Source organism: Gordionus sp. m RMFG-2023, chromosome 2 (assembly GCF_954871325.1).
Source record: "Gordionus sp. m RMFG-2023 chromosome 2, tfGorSpeb1-WG-v2, whole genome shotgun sequence".
Classification (NCBI taxonomy): Eukaryota; Metazoa; Nematomorpha; class Gordioida; order Chordodea; family Parachordodidae; genus Gordionus; species Gordionus sp. m RMFG-2023.
Genome location: NC_088776.1, coordinates 8,270,502 through 8,293,466, shown reverse-complemented (window position 1 = coordinate 8,293,466; position 22,965 = coordinate 8,270,502). Strand labels below are relative to the sequence as shown.

Here is a 22,965-nt window from a genome sequence, read left to right as displayed (position 1 = left end):
TTCTAAGCGTTTCATTGATCCTCGGGATAAGTGTTGTTTAACTAAAAATTAAGTATATCAATATATTTGTTTTATATTAATAATTATTACAAATCTGTTGATTTTTTTTATTTACCATTTTAAAGTCAATTTAATTTTATTTCCATAAATGATTTATAAAAATATATTCTTTCTTTATCTTTATTTGCACGTTGGTCATAGCCCTGCCCAAAGGTGAGCGTACGTGAATTATACAAAGGCCCATCCTTCATATTATTATGCCGCAAACCTTGTAACACAGATATGAGGGTGGAACTACACCCAAGCCATATATGTGTTTAGTAATGAGTATAGCTGTAGAATATAAGAATTAAAAAAAAGAAAATTAAGACTTAACTTTTATTTAAACAGAAACGCATCAAAATGATAATCCTCAAGAAATGTATAAATGTTATATTTTAAATGTTAGAATGGAAATATAATTAAAAATAAACCAATTAAATTTTATGAGAAAAAGATAAATAAATAAATATTTTTTTCTTATCGAGATTTTATAGCGGTCTTTTAGGCAAAATACTCGCTATGGCCAGTCAGACTCTGAACCTTATATAAAATAATAAATCTCGTATTTCCCCTCATCATTTGTGTTTGAGGGTTTGAAAACTTCAGATAATTAGGAGACATTATCTAGAAGGCAATTGTATAGGATAATAAAACTTAAAAATTTCGATAGGAGTTAGATATTCTCTTACACTCATGGATTAATAAAAATCATTTAATTTTATATAACTAATGGCCCCCACCTCTCGTTTTTTGTGCTTATGAATGTTTAAAAATGTAAAATAATCCTAATTTATAAAAATACTACAAATATATTTATAGTAATTTATGATTTAACGTGAAGGCACCAAATTAAAGTTTTCAGGACTAATTCATGGCCCATTCTGGCTCGTAACAATATCAATAAAATATATGCTGGGCAAAAAATATGTTTAATTTCAGAAAAGCTTTTTAAAATAGAGGTCAAAAAATTTTTCATTTTTATATCATATTTTGAAATATATAATAAACATTAAATTTTAAGAGTTATCGTCATAGACATAGCCAAGGGATAGGACGTGCCCCTTTCTCCGTTGGAGATTTGCATATAACCCAATAAAAATTATTTACTTACACTCTCCACTCCTTTCTCTCCAAAAAATAGCAGTAAACAATGGCGTAGACAAAGGGGAAGAGAGACTTTGGCCTTGAATCATATATGAAAATTTGTATATTTAAAAAAAATTGAACTCCCCCCCCCCCCCCCACCTTAATTTTCTATCAAATCATTAATTTTTAATTATTTATCCTACTCTTTTGGGATTTCATCTCTCGTCCTAATGGATATTGAACATAATTAGGATCCTGATTATTATTGAAGTAAAGGTTATAAACCTGAATTAAATAGATTTGTTAATAACGACAAAACAAAACATTTTTTGATAATAGGAAAAGTGAAAATTTGTAATTATAAATAAAAATTACGAGTAATTCTGTGAATAAATAGTTTTATTAAAATAGCAAATAAATTATGTTTTCCTAGTTTAACCAAAAAAAGAAATGTATATCTCAAAAAGAATTATTCAATTTTATTAGAGGATATTTTTAAAGATGGTGGCTTTATTACTATTACATGGATATGAAATGGAATAATTTTTCAGACAAATTAGGCATGGCTATACTTATATTACACTTTATCATAGATTGTGCAATATGTTTTAGGTCAGTGTATCATAATATATATCTTGATGTTCACTCAGTCATAATCAAACAAGTTTTCGACCGCAGAGATAGAATATTATATATAATTAAATCAAGGGCAATAAAATTAATTAAAATAAGGTTCCACGTCAATTCGGCGCGGAAAATTCGGCGCAGAAAACTCGGCGCGGCGTCAATTCAGCGTGGCGACAATTCGGCGCAACGTCAATTCAGCGCGACGACAACTCGGCACAACGTCAATTCGGCGCGGCGAAATTCGGCATGTATCTAATACAGTTGCAATTTATTATAAATTTGTTAGTATAAAAAAAAGGATGATTAAATAGAAATGATTTTGAATGTTGATCATATTAATTATTTCTTCATATTTTTTTTACAAAAATCTCAATTTTATTTACTAAATGTGTAATATCAATAAAAAAAAATTAACAACCAATATTTATACCGATTTCCTTGCTGGACCAATTTACCACATTATAAGGTAGGGGAGACTGGGGTTAGTCGGACCGATTTTTACAAAATTTAGCTCCTGATTTTTTTAGATAATATAAAAAATAATATATGATTAGATACCTCCTAAAACTATACTATAAATGTACCTTATAAAAATTTTAAGAATATAATCATTTTTTTTAAATTTTACTTTTTGAAAAAGTAAAAATAATATCCAAAAAGCCCCAATAGTGGGGTGAGGCAAATTCAAGGGGCTTCCTAAATCATTGGTTTTTTTAGCCTTAATAAATTGAAATGCATTTTTATTTATTAATAATGATACGTATAGAATAATTTTATTGTTTTTTATTGTTAAAAATATCATAATACTTATAAATTGAAGCAAATTATATATACGCCGAATTGACGCTGAGCCGAATTGTCGCCGCGCTGAATTGACGTAGCGCCGAATTGTCGCCGCGCCGAATTGACGTTGCGCCGAATTGACGTTGCGCCGAGTTGTCGCCGCGCTGAATTGACGTTGCGCCGAATTGTCGCCGCGCTGAATTGACGCATGCGCCGAATTGTCGTGCGCCGAGTTTTCCGCGCCGAATTGACGTGATACCTTAAAATACATTGTTATCCTCTCCATTTATAATTTTGTCTTTAATATATTTCTAAAATGTAAAATGATATATAAAAATACTACAAGGCGGTAACTAATTTTGTTAAACGGCTCGATTTGAGCCGATTTTTAAATACAGCTAACACAATATTGTATCCAGAAAAATATTACATAAGCCTGAAGATTTTGCTCATAGCTTGCTCAATGGTCTAGACCTATTAGGCAATATAAAAAAGATTGGGGCTAATCACACACCCGAATTGTCAGTTTATCCGATTAAAACTTAGATGCTCTCATTGATTTTAAACAGCATTCTATTGTATCTGAGGTAAAAACAAGTATTTAATTCGTCTAAAAATATTTTATTTTTGACAAAAAGAAAAAATTTTTACATCACGATTTTAAGTTGTAAATATTTAAGAAACAAAAAATGATATTTTCAATCATTTAATATTTGTAGAACAGAATCGTATGAATACATCATGTTTAAATACAGTGATAGAATCTGGGTAGCTTATCAGTTAAATCATGCATAAATATCATATCTTAATATAATAATATTATTGAAATACAATTAAATTAGATATAAATTTTTTTATTTAATATTGGACACCAAAATAAAGGAATACCAATTTTAAATTCATCACAGCAGCGGTGTATTGCTTAGAAATTTTGTGTGTGGGGGGGGGAGGGGGGGGGCTTAATTTTTGATTAAAAAATTTTCTATAGATCTTTCGTTTCCATTGGGCTGTATTTTTTTTTGAAAAGATTTCAGTCGCCAGGATACGTTTGGGCCGGACCACGATTCTACCAGAAATTTTGGTAGAAGTCCTTTCACCTTAATAGTGCTTAAGGATGTTTCCATACTTTGTTTAAAGTATCAATCAATCAATAAAAAATGGTTCATCGGCAATAGTGCACCGAAGAACCTGATTTATCATTTCTTTCAAATTAAATTGATGAATTTTAATATGCTACCAACTTGAAAATTTTAAATTCCTAATTATGTTACGGTTCAATTCATACAGTTTTAAATATTTGCTAAGCCTTGAGGGAGTTGTCATTTTTTTTCAAGATTGGACTATCTTCTCAGTTCAAGTTTTTCGAGATTAATATGATAGTTATCTATGAAAAAAAAATTCTGTTTAGCGTTTTTTAGTGTAGGCTCAAAACTTGCTAAGAATGGGACCATTTATCACTATTACTAGCTAGGTTAACCTCACTCTCTAAAAGGAAACTTCCTATGGAGGTTGTAAATTTTTTAAAATTGATATTTGAAATATTAATAAATCAATAATATCTACATTATAAGAACATTTCAATAGATGGAGAGCCCCAGCGCCTCCGTAAAGTTGACGCCATTGAAACAAAGTAAAAATCCTAAACATGCCATCACCTTCGATTGTTATTGCATTTCTTCACCGATTAATCCTTTTTTATTAGCCTTTATTTTGGTTTTAATATTTTCACAAATTATTATTTTTTTAAATCCTTTAATTTTCTAATAATTATAAAAATTGCTAGAATGAGAAACAACAAAACTTTTATTCTATAGTTGATAATAAAATATGAAATGAAAATAAGGAAAAATAAAACTTTTTGTTTCTCTTATGACAAAACAGATGAGAAAATACATATAGAAATTGACACTGTAATTCTACCTACCGAGAAGGGTTTAACTTTGTTGACGGCTTCTCGAATTATTAATTCTTCACCTATTTTTAAATGCAATGATCGCCTAGACTCTCGTGAAACTTAAATCTCCCGATTCAAAGGGGAGTTGTAATTTAAACTTTTCTACCTACCTTAGCTTCAAACCTCTCTTCCTAGCGATATCGGTGTCCGATCCCTATTACAATTTCCTCTACCCGCCTTTATCTCTTCCTGCCTCAGTACAATTAACCACATCTCTTCTCTCAAAGACCCTGATCTTTCATCAGTCTTTACTCTTTGGAAAATTACTGTTCGTCCTTTGAATTTCCTCCAGCTTCTAACATTCAAAAAGATTGAAATGCTCCTCTTATTGCTTGTCTAATAGATCTTCGGATTAGGGGGGGGGGCACCTTATCTCAAATTCAGGTCTACATATGATGAACGAACTTTTTGTTTTTAATATTTCATTAAAATAATATTTAAGACTCTTTTTAATGTTTGAAAAAAAAGGGTCTCACATGGTATTTTGTAAATCCTAATGAAAATTATTTTAGGGCTTATAGTAATGTATAAAACAAATGATAATATCAAGAAATCTCAAACTTCAGAATGTTAAATTATTGCCACTTGTGAAAATCAGAAAATTTTAAAATAAGCAATATTGCAACAATTCTAGTCTTGGCACTTGTCTGATTTTGGAAAATCTTGGTCTTAAAATGATACCACAAACTTTATTGTATACTTTATAGCCCTGCATAAACCAGCCTAAACTCGGATAGATATTACCTTGAACAATCAGGGGAGATTTCTTCATTTTCAAGACAAATCATATACCCTTGCCCATGTCTTAGTATTATACTAAAGGTATAATCTGTTCATCATTGCACACGATATAAGATATACATGATGAATGCGTGATATGTAAATATATACGAAGAATGTTTCAATAATCTATGAGATAAATATTCAATAAGAGACATAGAATTCTATGGATTATCATTATTCGATAAATCCAAAGGAATGATTCTAAAAAAATTTGAATCCTTTCGGAAAAATTTTGCAAAAAATTAGAATAAAATAAAATATTTTATGCAAATAACTATAATTAATCATCAAATATAATATTATAACTTATCAATCAAAACAAAAAAAATCAAATATCATGTTTTTTATAATTAGTATATTGTGTAGGTCAATCATATTTGCTGGTTAGTGTTATTTAAACATATATTTTATTGAGTTTCTCCAAATAAAATAAAATATTTTGATCTTAAATGAATATGCATAGATCAAGGGTGTTAAAAGCAAATTAGGGTGATAAAAAAAGGTATTCAATATTTTTGATAATTCCACGAATGAAAGGATATTGTGAAAAAATAATTGACAATTCATTTGTAATACTGTATATATAATATATATATATATAAAAAGTGTTTATAAAATTTTAATATCGGTATAAATCTGGTTTATAAGGACCATCCAAAGGGACATTAATGTATTCAGCTTGATCTTTGGTAAGCCTCGTTAGAACGACTCCCAAATGATCCAAATGAGATCTGGCCACTTCTTCGTCCAACTTAGTATTTAAACAACGGTATATATATATATATAAATAATGGGATCATTATTATCACTCTTAATAACTTATACCTCCCTGCCAAAAATTTATAAAACACTAAAAAAATAATTACATATAAAACTACAAGTTTGCTCATCTTTTCTCTTTTCATGTAGATAAAATTTAAGCCAGGCTTGATTATGATTAATAATTTTTAAAAAACATGTCATGAGATATTTAAAAATTTATATTACATACTTATCAATTAATATTTATCCTTAAGCCATTTTTTTTATTAAAGAGATATTTATAAAAAAAAATAGGGATTATAACCGCGTTCCAAGATTTCAGATAAAAAGAACCTTTAGATATGAAAAAATAATTTTTACCTTCTTCGATAACAAATGTATAGCCGGTTTCATTTTTTTGTATTCCTTCTGTCTGGTCCAAAGTTCGATTTGAGCCAAGGTCTGATTACTGAAAGAATTGCTCATAACGAAACTGGGATGACCGTTAGCGCAGCCTAGATTTACGAGCCTACCCTGGCAGAGTAATATAATATGACGACCGCTTGGAAGAAGATATCTGTCAACCTATTTTTTTAAAAAAAAATAGAAATTACAAAACAATAAATTCTAAACATTTTTTTGTTTTCGATTATTCAAACAAACGAAATTTTTATTTTAAATTCATTTTTTGCTTGAATAATGGTTGGGAAAAGCACAAAACTCCCATTTTAATATTGCTTTATCTTACTCATTTTTTTTAATCAGTTTTAGTATTTTAGACATTTAACGCTAGTATTAAATTAATTATAAAATGAAAATTTTGAAGATTTAAATAAATAAAAATTTTATGATAATTTTTGGGATGTGTCAAAAATAAGGCAAAATTGTCTTAAATGCTATATTTCATATCATAATAAAAATTTATTTAAAATATGCTTTAAACAAAATTGTTATTTTTAATTTATTAGTATAATATATTATAAACTAATTCCTAGAATATTAGGTCAGAGAAAAAAGTTTCCAGAAAAAATACAGGATGGCGCGCATTCGGGCGAAAAGGTTACTTGCTAATACATTTGCTCATTTCATTTTAAATTCTAATTTACTATTACATTTGCTTATTTATTATCATTTGAATATTTGCTATTAAATTTCACTCTTTAGCACCTTTAGGCGAAGCTGTTATTATTATTACTTTTGTCATTTGTTATTACTTTTGTTGATTTCCTAACATTTTTGCTCATTTTCTATTAAATATGGGTTTTAGCCTTTTTGGCAAAATGGCTATAAACGAAGTGCTGATAGACCTAATAATTTATGGACATATCAGAAATTTCATATTTATTTGGCATTGGTGGTCAGCTAATAGTTCTTTCAAAAAACGGAACAAGAAAAGTAAAAAGTTTATTAAAAATACTTCAATATAAATGTTTTACAAAAATATTTTTAAAGAAAAGGCATATATATAAATATATACTTATAAATCTGTAAAACATAGTATACCTGAGGTTTGATGTTAGTCATTTTACAGCAATTGGCATTGAGCCACTTAACATCTACCTCTGTATCGAAATGGCCTATGTTACACACTATAGCGTCCTCCCGCATTTTAAGGAAGTGGGGGCCCCTTATGATATCTTTGCATCCGGTTGTGGTAACGAAAATGGAACACTGCTCCACTACATTCTCGATAGTGTTTACCTCATAGCCTTTCATTCATAAATCACAGTAATTTATATCTTTATAGTCTAGTCATATCAGAGACCTCCACGGGCCTTAACTTTATAATCAAGCCAGCTGTAAAAAATTTTTTTAAAGTGCTGGCCGGTATTTAATATTAAATAAAAAATTTTCTAGCCCATTAAAAAAAATTTCAAAAGCCCAGGCCATACTTATTAGAATATATACTACGTGTTGTGATGATTTAATGAAACATATTGACGATTAAATTAAAACCCATACATATAAAATTATAGTCTTTGCAAAAATAATTAAGACAAAGCATTAGAGGTGGGCGCGGGCCTAATTTTTTATTCACGGCCCGCCCGCTCACGGTGGTAATAAAAAAATATCACGCCCATACACGCTTAACACTAAAAAATTTTCGACCCGACCTGCCCACTCACGACAAGCAATATTTTGATTCACGCCCGAAAATTCACGGTGTTTTTAAATTTTTCAAAAGTATTGCTATAATTTTTCACTTTTTTGAATTCATTCTATTTATTTCTCTAATTTCATAATTCATATTAATAACAAAAAATAAATACAATCTATAAATCGAAATTTATTTGGAAAAAGAAGAATGTCCATCTTTTTTTATTTCAATTGTGTACGCCTTTCCTCTAGTAAGAGATTGGCTACAGAAAATAACCTTTCACTAGAAGCCGAACTTGCAGCTGACAAAATTTTACTTGATAATTTTCTCAAAAAAGGAAATGAATATTCCTGCTTACAAAATCAAAATATTGTCTTTTTATTTATCTTATATGAATCTTTTAAGTTCATCCTCACAGCTTTCATCGGTGATGTTGATGCGTCATCAGAATCATCTAGAAATATACGGTCTTTTATGAGTGTAGGATGAATTAGGAAAGTGATAGTTGGTATTGATCATTTAGATTATATGGTTTTTTATGAGTTTAGGATAAGTTAGGAAAGTTATAAATGGTAGTTGGCATCGACTTATGCATATCATCTAATTTTATATCATTTAGCATTTTTAAGATTGTTTTATATATATCATTTTCTTCTTTTATTAAAAACTTAAGTCTTTTGAAATTCGGATCTAGAATTAAGCCTACTATAGTGGCTGCATAATAATCTTTTAAATGAAATCTTGTTCTGTATTTTAAGGTTTTGATTATTATTGTATCACGTTCAGAAGGTTAACAAAATTTTATTAATTTTTGTTTCCATAGACAAACTTTATTTATTGTGGGACGAGAATCTGCTCTCAGCCGAGCATTCTTTAAATATTGATAAAAATTTATCTAACTCGCGTATGATGCTGATATCAATTGTGGCTAATCTATTTAATTCTTGCTTGCTAAACAAGTACACCTGTATTTCAGAATATGATTTTAAGAAACTCTGTATCATGATATATACAGAGTTCCATCTCGTTATTCTCGCTATTACATATTGTTTAAGGGTGTGGCTTAGTTTGCTATTAGCTGTGTTTGAAATATTGTACTATTTTTTTTACATCATTTATATTTAAGGCTATTTCAGTTAAACAATTGTCAAAAATATAATGCATAATATTATTTAGTATATGGCATATACATGCTAACGTTTCGTCATCTTTGAATGCATTTATAAGATTTGCTCCGCTATCACTCACAACTATACATTTATTTAAGTAATTTTCCACTTCTGTATATTCTCCTAAAATTGAATTGACTACACTTTTTGACGCTTTTTTCATCCATTGCCCTTGTGGCCAAAACAAATGTTTTTAATTAAAATCCTTAATGTTAATATGTCCTATAATGGTTAAAAAACTTAGATTTTTATAGTCATCCGTCCAAATATCAGTGATTGTGGACAATGATCATGCTTTTAATCTTAAATTTTATTTCATCGTATATTTTTGGACCTATAGTATTCATGAGAGTTTTCCGGTTCACAACTTTTATATTTTGTTATCCATATGTAACACCAACATTTATCTCTTGGCCTAGCTTGTAAAATCCTTCACTTTCTGTTGCATTTAAAGATTGAAGATCTTTACAAATAAAATATAACTGACTTTTCTGTAAAAAGTTTAAGCAAAATTTAGCATAAAGTCTAGCGATAAAAAACACCTAAACATAAAAAGAAAATAGAACTAACAAAATGATACCGGATGTTGTTTATAAAATGCAGAAGATTTTTTAGTTTTCATAAATTATTCTTTTTTAAAAAAGAACTAAAGAAAATATATTTATTATAAAATTGCAAATTTATATTTATAAAAATCAATTTTAAAATTTAAAATTTCCGTAATTCACGGAAATTTAGGTTCACGCCCGCGGAAAATTTTGGAAAGCCCGTCACGCCTTGGAATTTAAAATTTATTCACACTCACGCCACGCCTAATTTCACGGCCCGCGTCCACCTCTACAAAGCATTATTAAAATCTCTTTTATTATTCCTTTTATTTTAATTATTTTTGCAAAGATTATAATTTTATATGGATGGGTTTTAATTTAATCGTCTAAATCATCACAACACTGTATTAGGCCCATCCCAACCATGGCCGGCCTAGACACTGAAAGTCTCTAATCATATAAGAGCGTTTGTTTATAGTCGAGTGGTGTTATTTTATAGATAGTCGTGTTGTATAATAGTGAAATAAATATTTGGGAAATTACAGAACATCTAACTAACTATAATCCCCTCTCCATAAATTGACTAATCAGATGTTTAAGCTTCTTTCTTTGTATTCCTTCCATCCTTTTATGTACAGGTTCTCTATTTTATTTATTCATTCCTTTCCATCTTCCTGGTCTGCTATAAAGATTTCCATACCTTCCATAGCGGCCTGAAGGGCATTGATGGGATCGATTTCACTGATGATGACCCGAGCCCCTAGGCCTCTCAATGACTGAGCCGAGCCTTTTCCTACATCACCATAACCAGCCACTAAACACACTTTACCGGCGACCATTATATCCGTAGCGCGTTTAATGCCGTCACATAGGGATTCACGACAGCCATACAAGTTATCGAATTTGCTCTTAATTTATTTTAAAATGTAGAGAATGTAAACAATTAAAATTTATTTAATTCTTCCTATTCTTTTCCCATTTCTTCCCTTTCTCTAGCATTTCCGTTTATTTAAAAAAAAATTTAATCATTTTTGGGTATTTTTTTGCTAACTTATGAACTCTTAATAAAACAAAAACGAAAATATTATTTAGTTTAATAAAGTCCATCTAAAACGAAAATAACTTTCTTGCTAATTGTAACCCTAAGCATATGATGGATTTGGGTCCGAAGGAATCCCTTTCACTTATTCTCATAGTTAACTTATCAATATTATTAGTTTCTCGCAATTTATTCCTTTTTAACAATGAATAAAAAAAATTTTGGGTATGAGTGAGAGCAGAAATTGAAAATATATACAAAATAAATATAAATATGTCGCATTGGTATATGAAATCTCTAAATTTTAAATTACCGAAGATGATTTTAATATTTTTTAAATCCGTTTGGGCTGAGAATGTATTCCCAACCTTATCAATTTCAGATATTTTTCGCCATAAATATTTGTGTATTTTTTTAAATTTATATGACAAATACGTATAAAAATAACTATAAATTAAGAGTACGTATAGAGGTTACAACAAAATTGTTCGAAATTCATAGTGTGGATACTTTATACTTGCTGAAATACATTTCCAGTCAAATCAGGTTTTTAAAATTTAAAGATAGCTCCCATTAAATGATTCAAAATTGAGATTCAGAGATTTTCATGGATTATATCCCAAATACGACATATAAGCATAGCATAGTTTTAACGCCTAAGATTAACTTTTGTGACGGAATCATTGACATTGATAAGGGGAAGCTTTAAATTTCCTCTCTTGAGCATAATCCTAGCATTATTAATACCAGTAGTCGTTTGTTCGGAAATTCCTACAATGCCTATTAAAAAATAATGAAATCATTAAATTATGGGTAAAAATTCATACAATTCAAAAATAAATGATACCTATAGGAAGTTTTTTTCAGATGTTATTTAGGTAATCTTTAAAAAATTTCTTTTATTAAAATTAGGTGTATATATATATATACCACGAGCCGATCCGATATTAAATTGATATCGGCTCATTACCGATCCGATAATAAATTGATATCGGCTGATTACCGATCCCAAATCATATCTGATTGTATTCTTTATGCAAATTTACAATTTTTTAATGTATAAAACTATACAATAAACAAAATGTGCAAATCAAATATACAATATGGGAAAATGCTTATTAATTCATTATTATCCATCATTAAAAAGGTTAATCAATAAATGGGATTCGTTATTTAATATTTAAAATACAAGGCCTAACCGGAAATATATGTAATTTGAAACATCAAAATAAACAACTATTTATTGTGGAATTGTTAAATTAAAAACACTACACTTTAGAGTTTAACACTTCTATCAAATATTAGAAGTTATCAATAATCCAGCCCACTAATTTTTTTTGCCCGGCCTGACTTAGAAAAAAATTTTGAGACATTACTTGGCCCAGGCATTGCTTATTTGATAAAATATGGCTCATGACTTATCAATATATATTTTTTTTCAACAATTTCCTGACTGGATCTCCTGAAATATTAAAAATTTTTTTATGATAAATGATATTTAAAAATGTGTATTTATCTCTTATTAAAATATTAGTAATTAATATAAATTTTAAAAAATCGCGATTTATATTATAATTTTTTTTTAAAAAAATCACAAAATTTGCCTACCCTACAAAAAATTACGAATTATTTTGAATAATTCGATCGAATAATAAAAAGACCAAAAAAATACCCGGAAAAAAATTAAAAATAATCTATTTAAAAAATCCGGGTTGGGTCTGATAATTTTTTAAAATCCAAATTATTAAATATAAAACCCGGGCAGAAAATTTTTAAAAAAAATCCGGGCTGAGCTGAGCCGTGCAAATGGTACCTTTGCAGGTCTCTGATAAAGTCGAATTAATAATCATACTGCATTCTTTTGAATATCTTATATTTAGGCCATTTTCTTCTATAAAATTTTAAATGGCCCTTAAAAGGGCCTTTGGGTATAAGCTGAGGTTTCAGATTCTGAGCCAAAAAATATAAGCTGGAGTTTTCAACTCTTGGGCAAAGTAATATTTTAATCTTCCATAACAATTAGGTCAACTTCTCCACATTTTGGATAGCAATTTGTTAGTAAAAGTAAGATTCAAGTCTTTGAGCAACCTAATTTTGTAGGAATAAGTAAAATTATATTATATGTTTAGTAAATAAGAGATATTTATGGCAATTATCAATTGACTTGTAATTTCTTTTTGACTTGTTATAATATAAAATTAATGTATTATTCAGTATAAATATGCCTGGTCTAAAAAATATTATTACATTTTCAGATTATTCTTTTTTTTTTATTGATTTCACAATGTAAATTCAGAGAATTAGATAAGTTTAAAATAATAAGAATGTAGTAAATTTTTGTGTAATATAAATAAATTGAATATAATAAATATTTTAATTTTGAGACTTTTTTTACTAATATAAGCTTAAAATTATAGATCTAAAAATATTTGAATAATTTTGTTAAGATTGCAAATTTTCAATTATGATTTTAATTTATGAATTATTTATATATATTAAATCTGACTTATTTCATAGTTAAAAATAGTACCTATATTTGTATATATTGAAAATACTAGGATCTGAAATTATTATAAACAATAAATAGGAACATTAAAAATTATATATCTTTATATTATTATGACTAACCTTAATCTTATAAGTACTTATGAAGAAAAATTTTTATAACAGAAATAACATATTAAAGCTTATAAGTATCCTATATTGCAAATATTAATGGCTTTGTAAAGAATTTTTTTATTATCAAAGTTAAATGATTCGTTTCATAAAAAGAAATAATTAAGGCAATACGATCGAAACAAAAAAAATGTAAAGGATTAGGTTTTCAGGTGCAAATAGACATAAAATTTGATCAATTGATAAGTGAAAACAATTTTCATATGAGTGAAGGAACCTAGAAGTTAAATAATAAATATTAAATTTTATTCATTTAGGATATCCAATTCAGTAGATATAATACACTAAATCATTAGAATATATATAAAACACAAAGCATTTCAGAGCTACGGTCACGTTATTTCTTTTTTAAGAAATGCTACCAAAATAGAATCAAGATTATATTAATTTTATTTGCAATCCTTTGCGTGCAAACATACCAATTTGTCATCGCGGGTCTCATTTTTATATAAATAAATATATACAATGTCAATCATTTTTTGTAAAATGTTGTGATTGGTTTAAAGGAAGAAAATTTTACTTATCAAAATTTTTAACGCCAATCAATTCTCTTTGTTGAATTTCAATTTTTTGTTAAATTCATGCTACCAACAACAAACCAACATTTTCAACACTAGCTATAGTTAAAATGTAAATAATAGCCAGACAAGACTTTCAATTTATTAATAATACTAATATCAACACCGCTAAATTTTATTTATTTAACGTAAATGTTTAAAATTAGAATCAGCCCTTCCTCTACGCCATAAAGTATTTACATATTTGCGCAATTCTTTTTATCTTGGACCATAGACGTTTGATCAATAGTCCTAGGACATTTAATGTAGGGGGGGAAATGAATAGTCCTTTACATGTTTATGGTCTCTCCACTTGTACGCGCGTTTTCAGTTTGATGGATTTGAAGAAAACCTAGCGCAACTCTGTTGCTTGTCAACGCTAAAGAGCTTAGAGCTGTCAATCACGTAAAATGTAAAATTACGATTGGAAGACTACCTCCGGAAGTCTCTAACATTAACCGAAAAGGCGAGGAGCACATTCTTATTTATGGTGGTAAGCACGTTAAAAATTAAACTTTTGTTCCAATGGATTTAAAGCACCCATTTTTTTTTATTTTAAAAATTTATAAATATTTATTTTTATATAGAAATTAATTTTTTTAAGGCTGGGTCCATAATATCAAAAGATTCGATTTGCAAACATTTGAAACTTTATCGAAAAATAATAAATAAGCTTTCATTTTAGATATAAAAATAATATTGTGTGCAAAGTATAATTTCTAAAAAATTTAGTATATTATTTCATTAAAATTTTAAAACAGCTCTTATCAACCAGATATCCTCATGGGCTGGACCAGCCCGCAGGCCCATGGGCCGGGTATGGAACTGATATCATGAAGCAAGACTGTCTGATTTTTTTAATGGGCGCGGGTCTAAAATTATTAAATTTAGCATATTTAAAAGAAAACAGTTGCTAACTTAAAGAAATATTTTTCTTCTAATAATAATAAATTTCAGTATTGTAAACAAAATGATTGCCTAAATACACTTAAATAATTAATTATAATGAACCAAAATTTTATTTTATATAATCCTTTTTTAAAAAATAATTTTCAGAAACATTTTTTTAGGCTGTGTCCAAATTCTAAAAAATATAAATTTCGAAAAAAAAAAAATAAGAACCTATTTTAAATGTAAAAATAAAATAGTACATTTATAAAAATTTATTTTTTAAAAAAAAATAATAAAAATCAATATATTTAATTAAAAAAGTAAATATTTGTTTTTATATATTTATTTCAAAGCAATGAGTAAAAATAAAGAGGTAGGTATTATGAAGATCTTAGTTGTTAGTATGTAATATTAAGATAAAATGATTCATTTACCAATTTATTTTTAATAAAGCCTTAATACATATTTTTATTTAATATTAATGGGGAAAAAAAAATATATTTACTAGATTATTACATCTCAAATTTTATTTATCATATTTAAAATCTAACAAATATATATCCATAAGAGGGCGTTAAATGCATAAATATGAAAATATCATTTTAGGAAATCCGAATCATTGGTTAGCGCTTTTCTTATAGTGTAAATACATGTGAAAAACCAAAAAGTTTAAAAAAAAGAGATACTTTGACATTTTATTTATGAGTAGGTTAAAATCGAAAAATAATAGAAAACTTGTAAGGCACATATTGCTGGTGTTATTAATCAAAATTTCTTCATTTTTGTTTAATACACGTATATTTACGTGTGAAGCATTATCGTAAAATATATTATGAAAATATTTTGATTTGACCCATTACCGAGCTCAAAACTGACTACTTACTAAATATTCTATTGACCAAATTTGCTAGTAATATCAATTGAAAAATGTTCATTTTTGTTTTATATATATCTCTATAAATACGTTTAAAATATTTTTAAAATATCGTGATTTGACCGATAACCATTTGAAACCGACCACTTATTAAATATTTAATTTTTTTTCTATTAAATATCATCAAAGGAAAGACATCTTAAAAATGATAGAATAGACTAGCTTTTCTCATAGAGATCTAATCCCCAACACAAAACACATTATTAAAAAATTGGCGCAATAGCAAAGAAGATTAAATCTTTATTTATGAACAATATTTTGACTCACTTTTTAAATGATTATAAAATGCTTAATTTTATATTAGTTAGTAGTCGGTTTTGATGACAATCGATCAAATAGCAATATTTTTATAAAATATTATTAGATAAAATAAAATGTGAAAAAATTAATATATTTGATACTTTCATAATTTCAAAATCTACAACTGCCTGCCTACCCCATTTCTATAAAAATCAATATGATATTGAATCTATAATAGCAAAATATCAATATGGTATTGAAGTTACAATGGGTATTGATTTCACAAATCCTACACAGGGCTTGGTCAAAAAATTAAGACCCATGCTGGTCTCCAGAATACAAAAATATGTTTATATGGAACAGGATACAAAAAAAACCTTCATGTCTCTTATTATCATGATAATCTTTTTATTTTTTTTAAAAAAAGAATAAATAATATGTTATTGCTAGAATATAGAAGGTCAAATTCCAATATGTAAAATTTAATTTAAATAAATAATGACAAAAACATATATCATATATATTATTATACTTTGTGCCTCAAAAAAAATATTTTTTAAGGCTAATATTATTTGTTTTTTTAAAATGAATAATGTATCTAATTACCAGAATAAAATTTACACAATGTTAAAAACATATATATATTATTATACTTTTCAAAAAAAATTTAACTTTTAAGGCTATATATTTATCTTTTTAAAAAAGAGTTTAATTGCTTACAACAATATCCCTAGAATAAGATATTTTATATATATAAAAAAAGTAAAGGATAAAATAGCAAAAAAACTTTTTAAATCACAAAATAAAATTATATTAAATAATGTTTAGGTAGGTTTGTTAAAAACCACAATTCGAGTCAATTTTTATAAATGACCCAATTAAGATTTTGGTCAAAATAATATTATGCTTGAGATTTTGCAAATAGAGGTCCAAACCTTTCTGCCATCTATAAGCAAAATATAATATTTTGGTTAAAATCTTAATTGGGACATTTATAAAAATTGACCTAAATTGGCTTTTTAAGAATCGTAGTTTAGAGTAATTCAAAGGGTATCAATAATTTTGCTAGGGCATACCATATTTTATGATAATATTTGTATCAAATAATGAAGGTATAATATTTTCTACTAAATCAAATGTTAAAGAGGGATCATGTGACTAAGATACTTGTGATATTAGCTAAAAAGATGGCATAACTTAAAATTCATCTGCTAGATGGAAACAGAAACTAATTATAATGTTAGATAAATACCAAACATAAACAATTTAACTGATGCCTATCATGGCTGTTACTTAACAATAGAAGTTAAATTTCATAGGGTTCAGTATTGGTAAGGTCCAGTCCAGATTGGTTTAAGTGTGTCCAGATAAACCAGATCCAAAGCTAGTTAGAAATTGCATCAAAATGCATTTGGAGTAAAAACAATGAAGGGTAGTGAAGTAAATCATAAAATGAATAAAATTTATGTACCTGAGCTTGGAGGAAAAAAAATTGGGTGTTCGCAACATGTGTAACAACAAGGAAAATTATAATTCTTTCCAAAATTTATCACATATAACCTATATCCTTCAAAAAATAAAATGATTTTCCTTAACAAAATCAAAGAATTGGCAATATCTCACATTTATAAAAAATAACTAAACATTAATCATGGATACAAACATATTGTGTGCATGTTAGGTATATTAAAAATTACTAATTAAAATATTGAGGTTGGCATATGGCAGTGTTGATTTATGACCCAATTTAGTGCTCAGGCCAGAACACAGACCCAGGGTTCAGACATGTGGTTTAGACTCAGAGTTCAAGCCATTAGTTCGAATAAAAATTATTTTTCAAAAGTAAAGAAACAGCAAAACACAATGGTGTTTTCTGAGGTTAGATAAACCCTGTAAGCATCTCAGCTTTGATTAAAAAATTAATTGGGGTGACAGGGGTTCAAGCCAAACCTGAACCCGAAGAAGAAAACCCGGGTTTTGGGGAAAAAAATTTGAACCTAACCCAAACCTTGTTTACAAAATTTTCCAAACCCAGAACCGAACCAGGAAATTTTATTTGTACCCAGGTTCAGAGTATTGTTTAAATTAATATAAATTTATATAATTGTAAATACAAATATTAATAATTTACTTGACATTTATAATATTTTCAAATTTCCAATTAAGTGAAGTGTTAATAAATTTTAAACAACTTAATTCATTTACTCCATATTTAAATTTATTCTCAAAGATTCCTATTGGATTGTTAATAAATTTTAAACAATTAAATTCATTTACACCATTTATTTTTAATTTTTAACTTATTCTCAAAGATTATTAATTAAAAAAAATGAAAGTGAGTCAAAGTAAAAATTATTATATTGTTGGATATTGTTAATTTAAAGAAATATGTCTAAATAAAATTTTTTAAATCTATACATGACTATGCTTTGCCTATAAATAAAATAAAAAATATATTTTTTATACCAAATTTATGTCTAGTTTTTTAATTATGATTTAAATATAGAATATTATTTTTTATAAATTCAAAAATTCTTAAACCTGAGCTGAACCCAGAACCAAACCCGGGTTTAAATATATTTCCCTGAACAGAACCAGAACCAAACCCACCTATTATTTTTAACCTTAAACCAAACCTGAATCAAACCCAGGCAAAATATTTGCCAGGTTCGCTTCCCTAGGAGTCAAGTTAGGGCTTGAAAATACCAAAAAATAGGATAATGAATTATTATGTTGGTTAACAGAGCTATTATTTCCTGCTTATGAATTTTGCTATAATTCGAAGAATCACTTTTTTTTCTAATAAAGGATAAATAAGTGACAATAATATAATTACATAACTTACATGATTTAAATTTTTAAGTATCTTGTAATTAATCAAAAGGGATGAATAGCAGCTTGCCCTTTATTCCAGTAACATCTTTGTACTTCATTTTGAATCACAAAGGCATGATTTTCAAAATATGCCTGAACTATATTCTCCTTCATTCAAAATTATTTTAATAGAATTTATGACTTAAATACCAATAAAAAAATTCCTATCAAAAAGGAAAATCATAATATTTTTAAATATTAATTTTTTTTCTTGTGACAATTTTTCTTAAATTTAAAGTTTTTTTTATTTTTAATATTTTATTTTTAACTTTTTACAATCTCTTTGTAGTTTTTAATCTATTTTTCTTAATCTTGTCTCAATTTTTTTCTTTTCCTTTTCTGTAATTCTTTTATGTCTTTTTAAAATAATATTTATTTTCTTATCATTTTAATTCACTTTTCTATTTTTATATCATTTTTAATTTCTTTTTACTTTTATTTATCCTAAATGACAACTTTTTATGATTTTTTTCTCCTTATATTTTTATTTTCTAAATTTTTATTTCTCTTTGGCTATCAAATTTTTACTTATCAATATTTTTGACTCTAATAATTGACACGATAAAAAAGGATAGTATCCTAAATATAATCATGTTTTAAAATGCTAAAACAGTTATAAATATAAAATACTTTCATCTCAAAATGTAATAAAATAGTTTACCCAAAGGAGGCTCGCGTGCATGCAAGAAACTAAATGGAAAAAGAAGAATATATATTGTGTCATGATATATTTCTTTTAATTTTAGAATTCCAAATGTTAATTTTTTATTAACATATGTATTTTTATCAAATATATATGTGAGTAAAATAGTAAAAATAGTAGCTAATAAGAGCAAACTAACTTTGAATTTTGCATTTAACAAGAGTAAATTGATTTATCTATATGCTAACCCAAAAAATTAAAATAATGTCATTAATTTAAAACAGTAAAAATTAATAATCTTTTTAAGTAATCATTGAAATTTTTGAGAATAAAGTAAAACTACAGAATTTATTGTTCAAAATGTAATCAGGCCAAATTCTTTCAAGGAAAAGACCTCCCAAAAATAAAATTGGAGAAAAATCTACCCACCAATCTTGTAAAAAAACATGCATTGGCTTATGAGTATTTAATTAAAGAGTATTAAACATGATTAATCAAAATGGTCATGTAAATTAAATTATTAAACATTATTATCTTTTATTATTAAAAAAGGTCATATAAAAAAATAAATTTGCAATTATAAAGTAGCTTTATATATAACTAAAAAAAACTGAAATAAACCTGCTAAAAAGTTTGGATATTTATCATGAATCAAATTAGTTAAAACTCCACCATCATCTAAAATCATATTAAGTTGATGATCATCAGGAAATAATAAGGTCTGCCAATAAATATAAAAACATAATATTCATGTTATAAGGATAGTAAAATACTTGTTCCATGCACCACAAAAATTCTTCATCTGTTTCTCCTTTCCAAGCATAAACAGCAACCCCTGCTTTTGCAATCGCAGCAGCAGCATGATCTTGAGTTGATAATATATCAGAACTAGACCATTTTACCTATAAAAATATATTTTAAAATATATATATGGCATTTACCTCAGCTCCTAATTCAATCAGGGTTTCTATCAAAACGGCAGTTTGGATTGTCATATGCAGGCAACCAGCAATTTTAGCACCTTTGAGAGGTTTCGAATGTCCATATCGTTTCTTCAATAACATTAATCCCGGCATTTCATTCTCAGCAAGCTCAATTTCTTTTCTTCCATGTTTTGCTAATTTTATATCGGCTAAAATATATATTAATATCTTGCTTATTGGTTTATATAAACCTATTTTATAAGGTGCCTTTGTTTTCATATCTGTCTCTTTTTTTCTTTTCTTCATCGCAAACGTAATTTGAATTTGAATTCGGTACAAAGCAATGACATAATGTCATTGGTACGAAGCCGTGAAAAAAATAAATAAAAATATTACATAATGTTAACTCCACTAAAAGATATGTATTAAATTTATGTATTATATTTAAAATGACATAACGATAACGTCAATAATATAAATAATATATAAGCATAGATATCATTATAATAATATATACAATGATATAGAATTTAAAATATTATTTTATTTGATGAAATCTAACAGCAATAAATTTGTAATTAATTTTCCCGTATAAATTAGCTTATTGCATAATGTATTTAATATAATATCAAACCTGGTTATGTTTGATATAAAAATTTAATGTAAATTTTAATTAGATAATAAAAATGACATATAAAATAAGGTCAAAAAATATGAATGATATATAGACACTGTTAATTGCACTCATTTATTCTAAATATTATTTTGTTGGGTGAAATTTGCATCATTAAATATGTAATTAATATTTTCCCAATAAATTATAGTTAATGCCTAATGTACTTAATAAAATTGGATTTAAAATATTAAAACATGGTATATATTCATTTAGAAAATTAACTAAATATTTTATATTTAAGATTCATTTTTTATGGTGAACTGAATTCTTAGGTAAGCTTTATATTTTTTTATTATTATATTGGTATCATATTATATAAATTTATTACATAAAATATGATAAACTTTATTGATATAATTTAATAGAACTTTCTCTCAATGTAATGCAGATGTAGTGGTAATGGTATACAGAAAATTAATAGTGAATTTTTTTAAAATTGTTTCTATATAACATCATATTACCCTCTGTTGTTAAAAGCAGTTTTTATTACTTTTACGTGTTGTTAGCACTATCAACTTTCATGTAACTATATTTTTGTGATTACAGAAATTTTTGTGGTTATATAACTAATATTTTATTAATTAAATTTAACATTATTAAAATTTTTAAGATTTATATAAATTTTTAAAAGTGGTAGAATTGAATCTATTATCATTTATGCCAGTGGCCCGACGTTTAAATTTTTAAAATGCATTTGATTACATTTATATCAGAGACCTGCAGGCCTGGCCCTAAGCTCGGCCTCGAGTAACAGCCCAATACTTTCATTTTTTTAAATATAGGTCGGGCATCTTATTTAAAATACCCAGGCCGGGCTGGGTCATATATCAAAACCAAATATTTTAAATCAGCATTATTAGCTATAAAAATTAAATATTAAGAAATCCGGGCAGGGCCTGAATATATATTTTTATAAAATTCGGACCAGGTTGGGTCTTGAAATATAAAATTCTGGTTAGGCCTAAGAAAACATTTTTTTTTAAAAATCTGGGTCGGGTAGAATAAATAGTACCTCTGCAGGTTGATTTATATATTAAATTTATTTTTATAAACAGAATATTAAAATATGAGTTGTTTGGTATAAAATTATATTTTTTATTTTAGTTAATAAATAAACATAATTATTGTTATTCCTATCTCTAATTGATCTACACGATTTAAACCACCATATATACAATTATCAACAACTCTATCTAATAACCTTTAAAAAATATCAATAACAAATAAGATCTATTTGACAAACTATTTGCATTGCTAAATCAATTCAAAGAGTGCAGAATTTCTTTCCTCCCATCAAAAAATAATTCTGAGTTATTATTTCATAATTAAATAATAACAAATCAATGTATCCAACAGTCAAATATTATTTGTCTAAAATAAATATTTGCTTACCAATCAGTAACTGCAAATAATTAATTTTCTATAATTATTTTATTACAAGTAGTAGTGATAAATGGCTCCATTTTGGCAGTTTTTGAGTTGACTCTAGAAAGACCGAATTTTTAAGTATATCCTTTTTGTCTCTGTCGAAGTTTAAACTTAGGATAATTCAATCTTAAAAAAAATATACTCTTGGCTCAATGCTTAGAGAATCTTTTTGATTGTCAAGATTGAGTCGATTTGACTACACTACTAGCAATAAATAGTCAATTTATAAAAATCTTTAAAGTTTTAAATAGAA

At 26.7% G+C, this 22,965-nt stretch overlaps 1 protein-coding gene across 1 annotated transcript; it reads right to left on the bottom strand.

Moving 5' to 3' along the window:
- Positions 1 to 5,770: 5,770 nt before the first annotated feature.
- Positions 5,771 to 20,998, bottom strand: LOC135923339 (adenosylhomocysteinase-like). Its single transcript, XM_065458027.1, has 9 exons — positions 20,860 to 20,998; positions 20,627 to 20,817; positions 20,459 to 20,587; positions 20,307 to 20,406; positions 11,538 to 11,650; positions 10,532 to 10,739; positions 7,520 to 7,725; positions 6,398 to 6,601; positions 5,771 to 6,026 (listed from the first exon to the last, which is right to left on the bottom strand). The coding sequence occupies exons 1-9, from the start codon at positions 20,912 to 20,914 to the stop codon at positions 5,895 to 5,897; spliced, it is 1,338 nt and encodes a 445-aa protein (XP_065314099.1). The 5' UTR covers positions 20,915 to 20,998; the 3' UTR covers positions 5,771 to 5,894.
- Positions 20,999 to 22,965: the final 1,967 nt, after the last annotated feature.

Coding starts and splice junctions, on each gene's coding strand:
- LOC135923339 (XM_065458027.1), bottom strand. CDS start 20,914: ATGAAGAAAAGAAAAAAAGAGACAGATATGAAAACAAAGGCACCTTAT. Junction 20,818..20,859: donor AAAGGCACCTTATAAAATAG/GTTTATATAAAC, acceptor TATATATTTTAG/CCGATATAAAATTAGCAAAA. Junction 7,726..10,531: donor CCTTCAGGCCGCTATGGAAG/GTATGGAAATCT, acceptor TATGAATGAAAG/GCTATGAGGTAAACACTATC.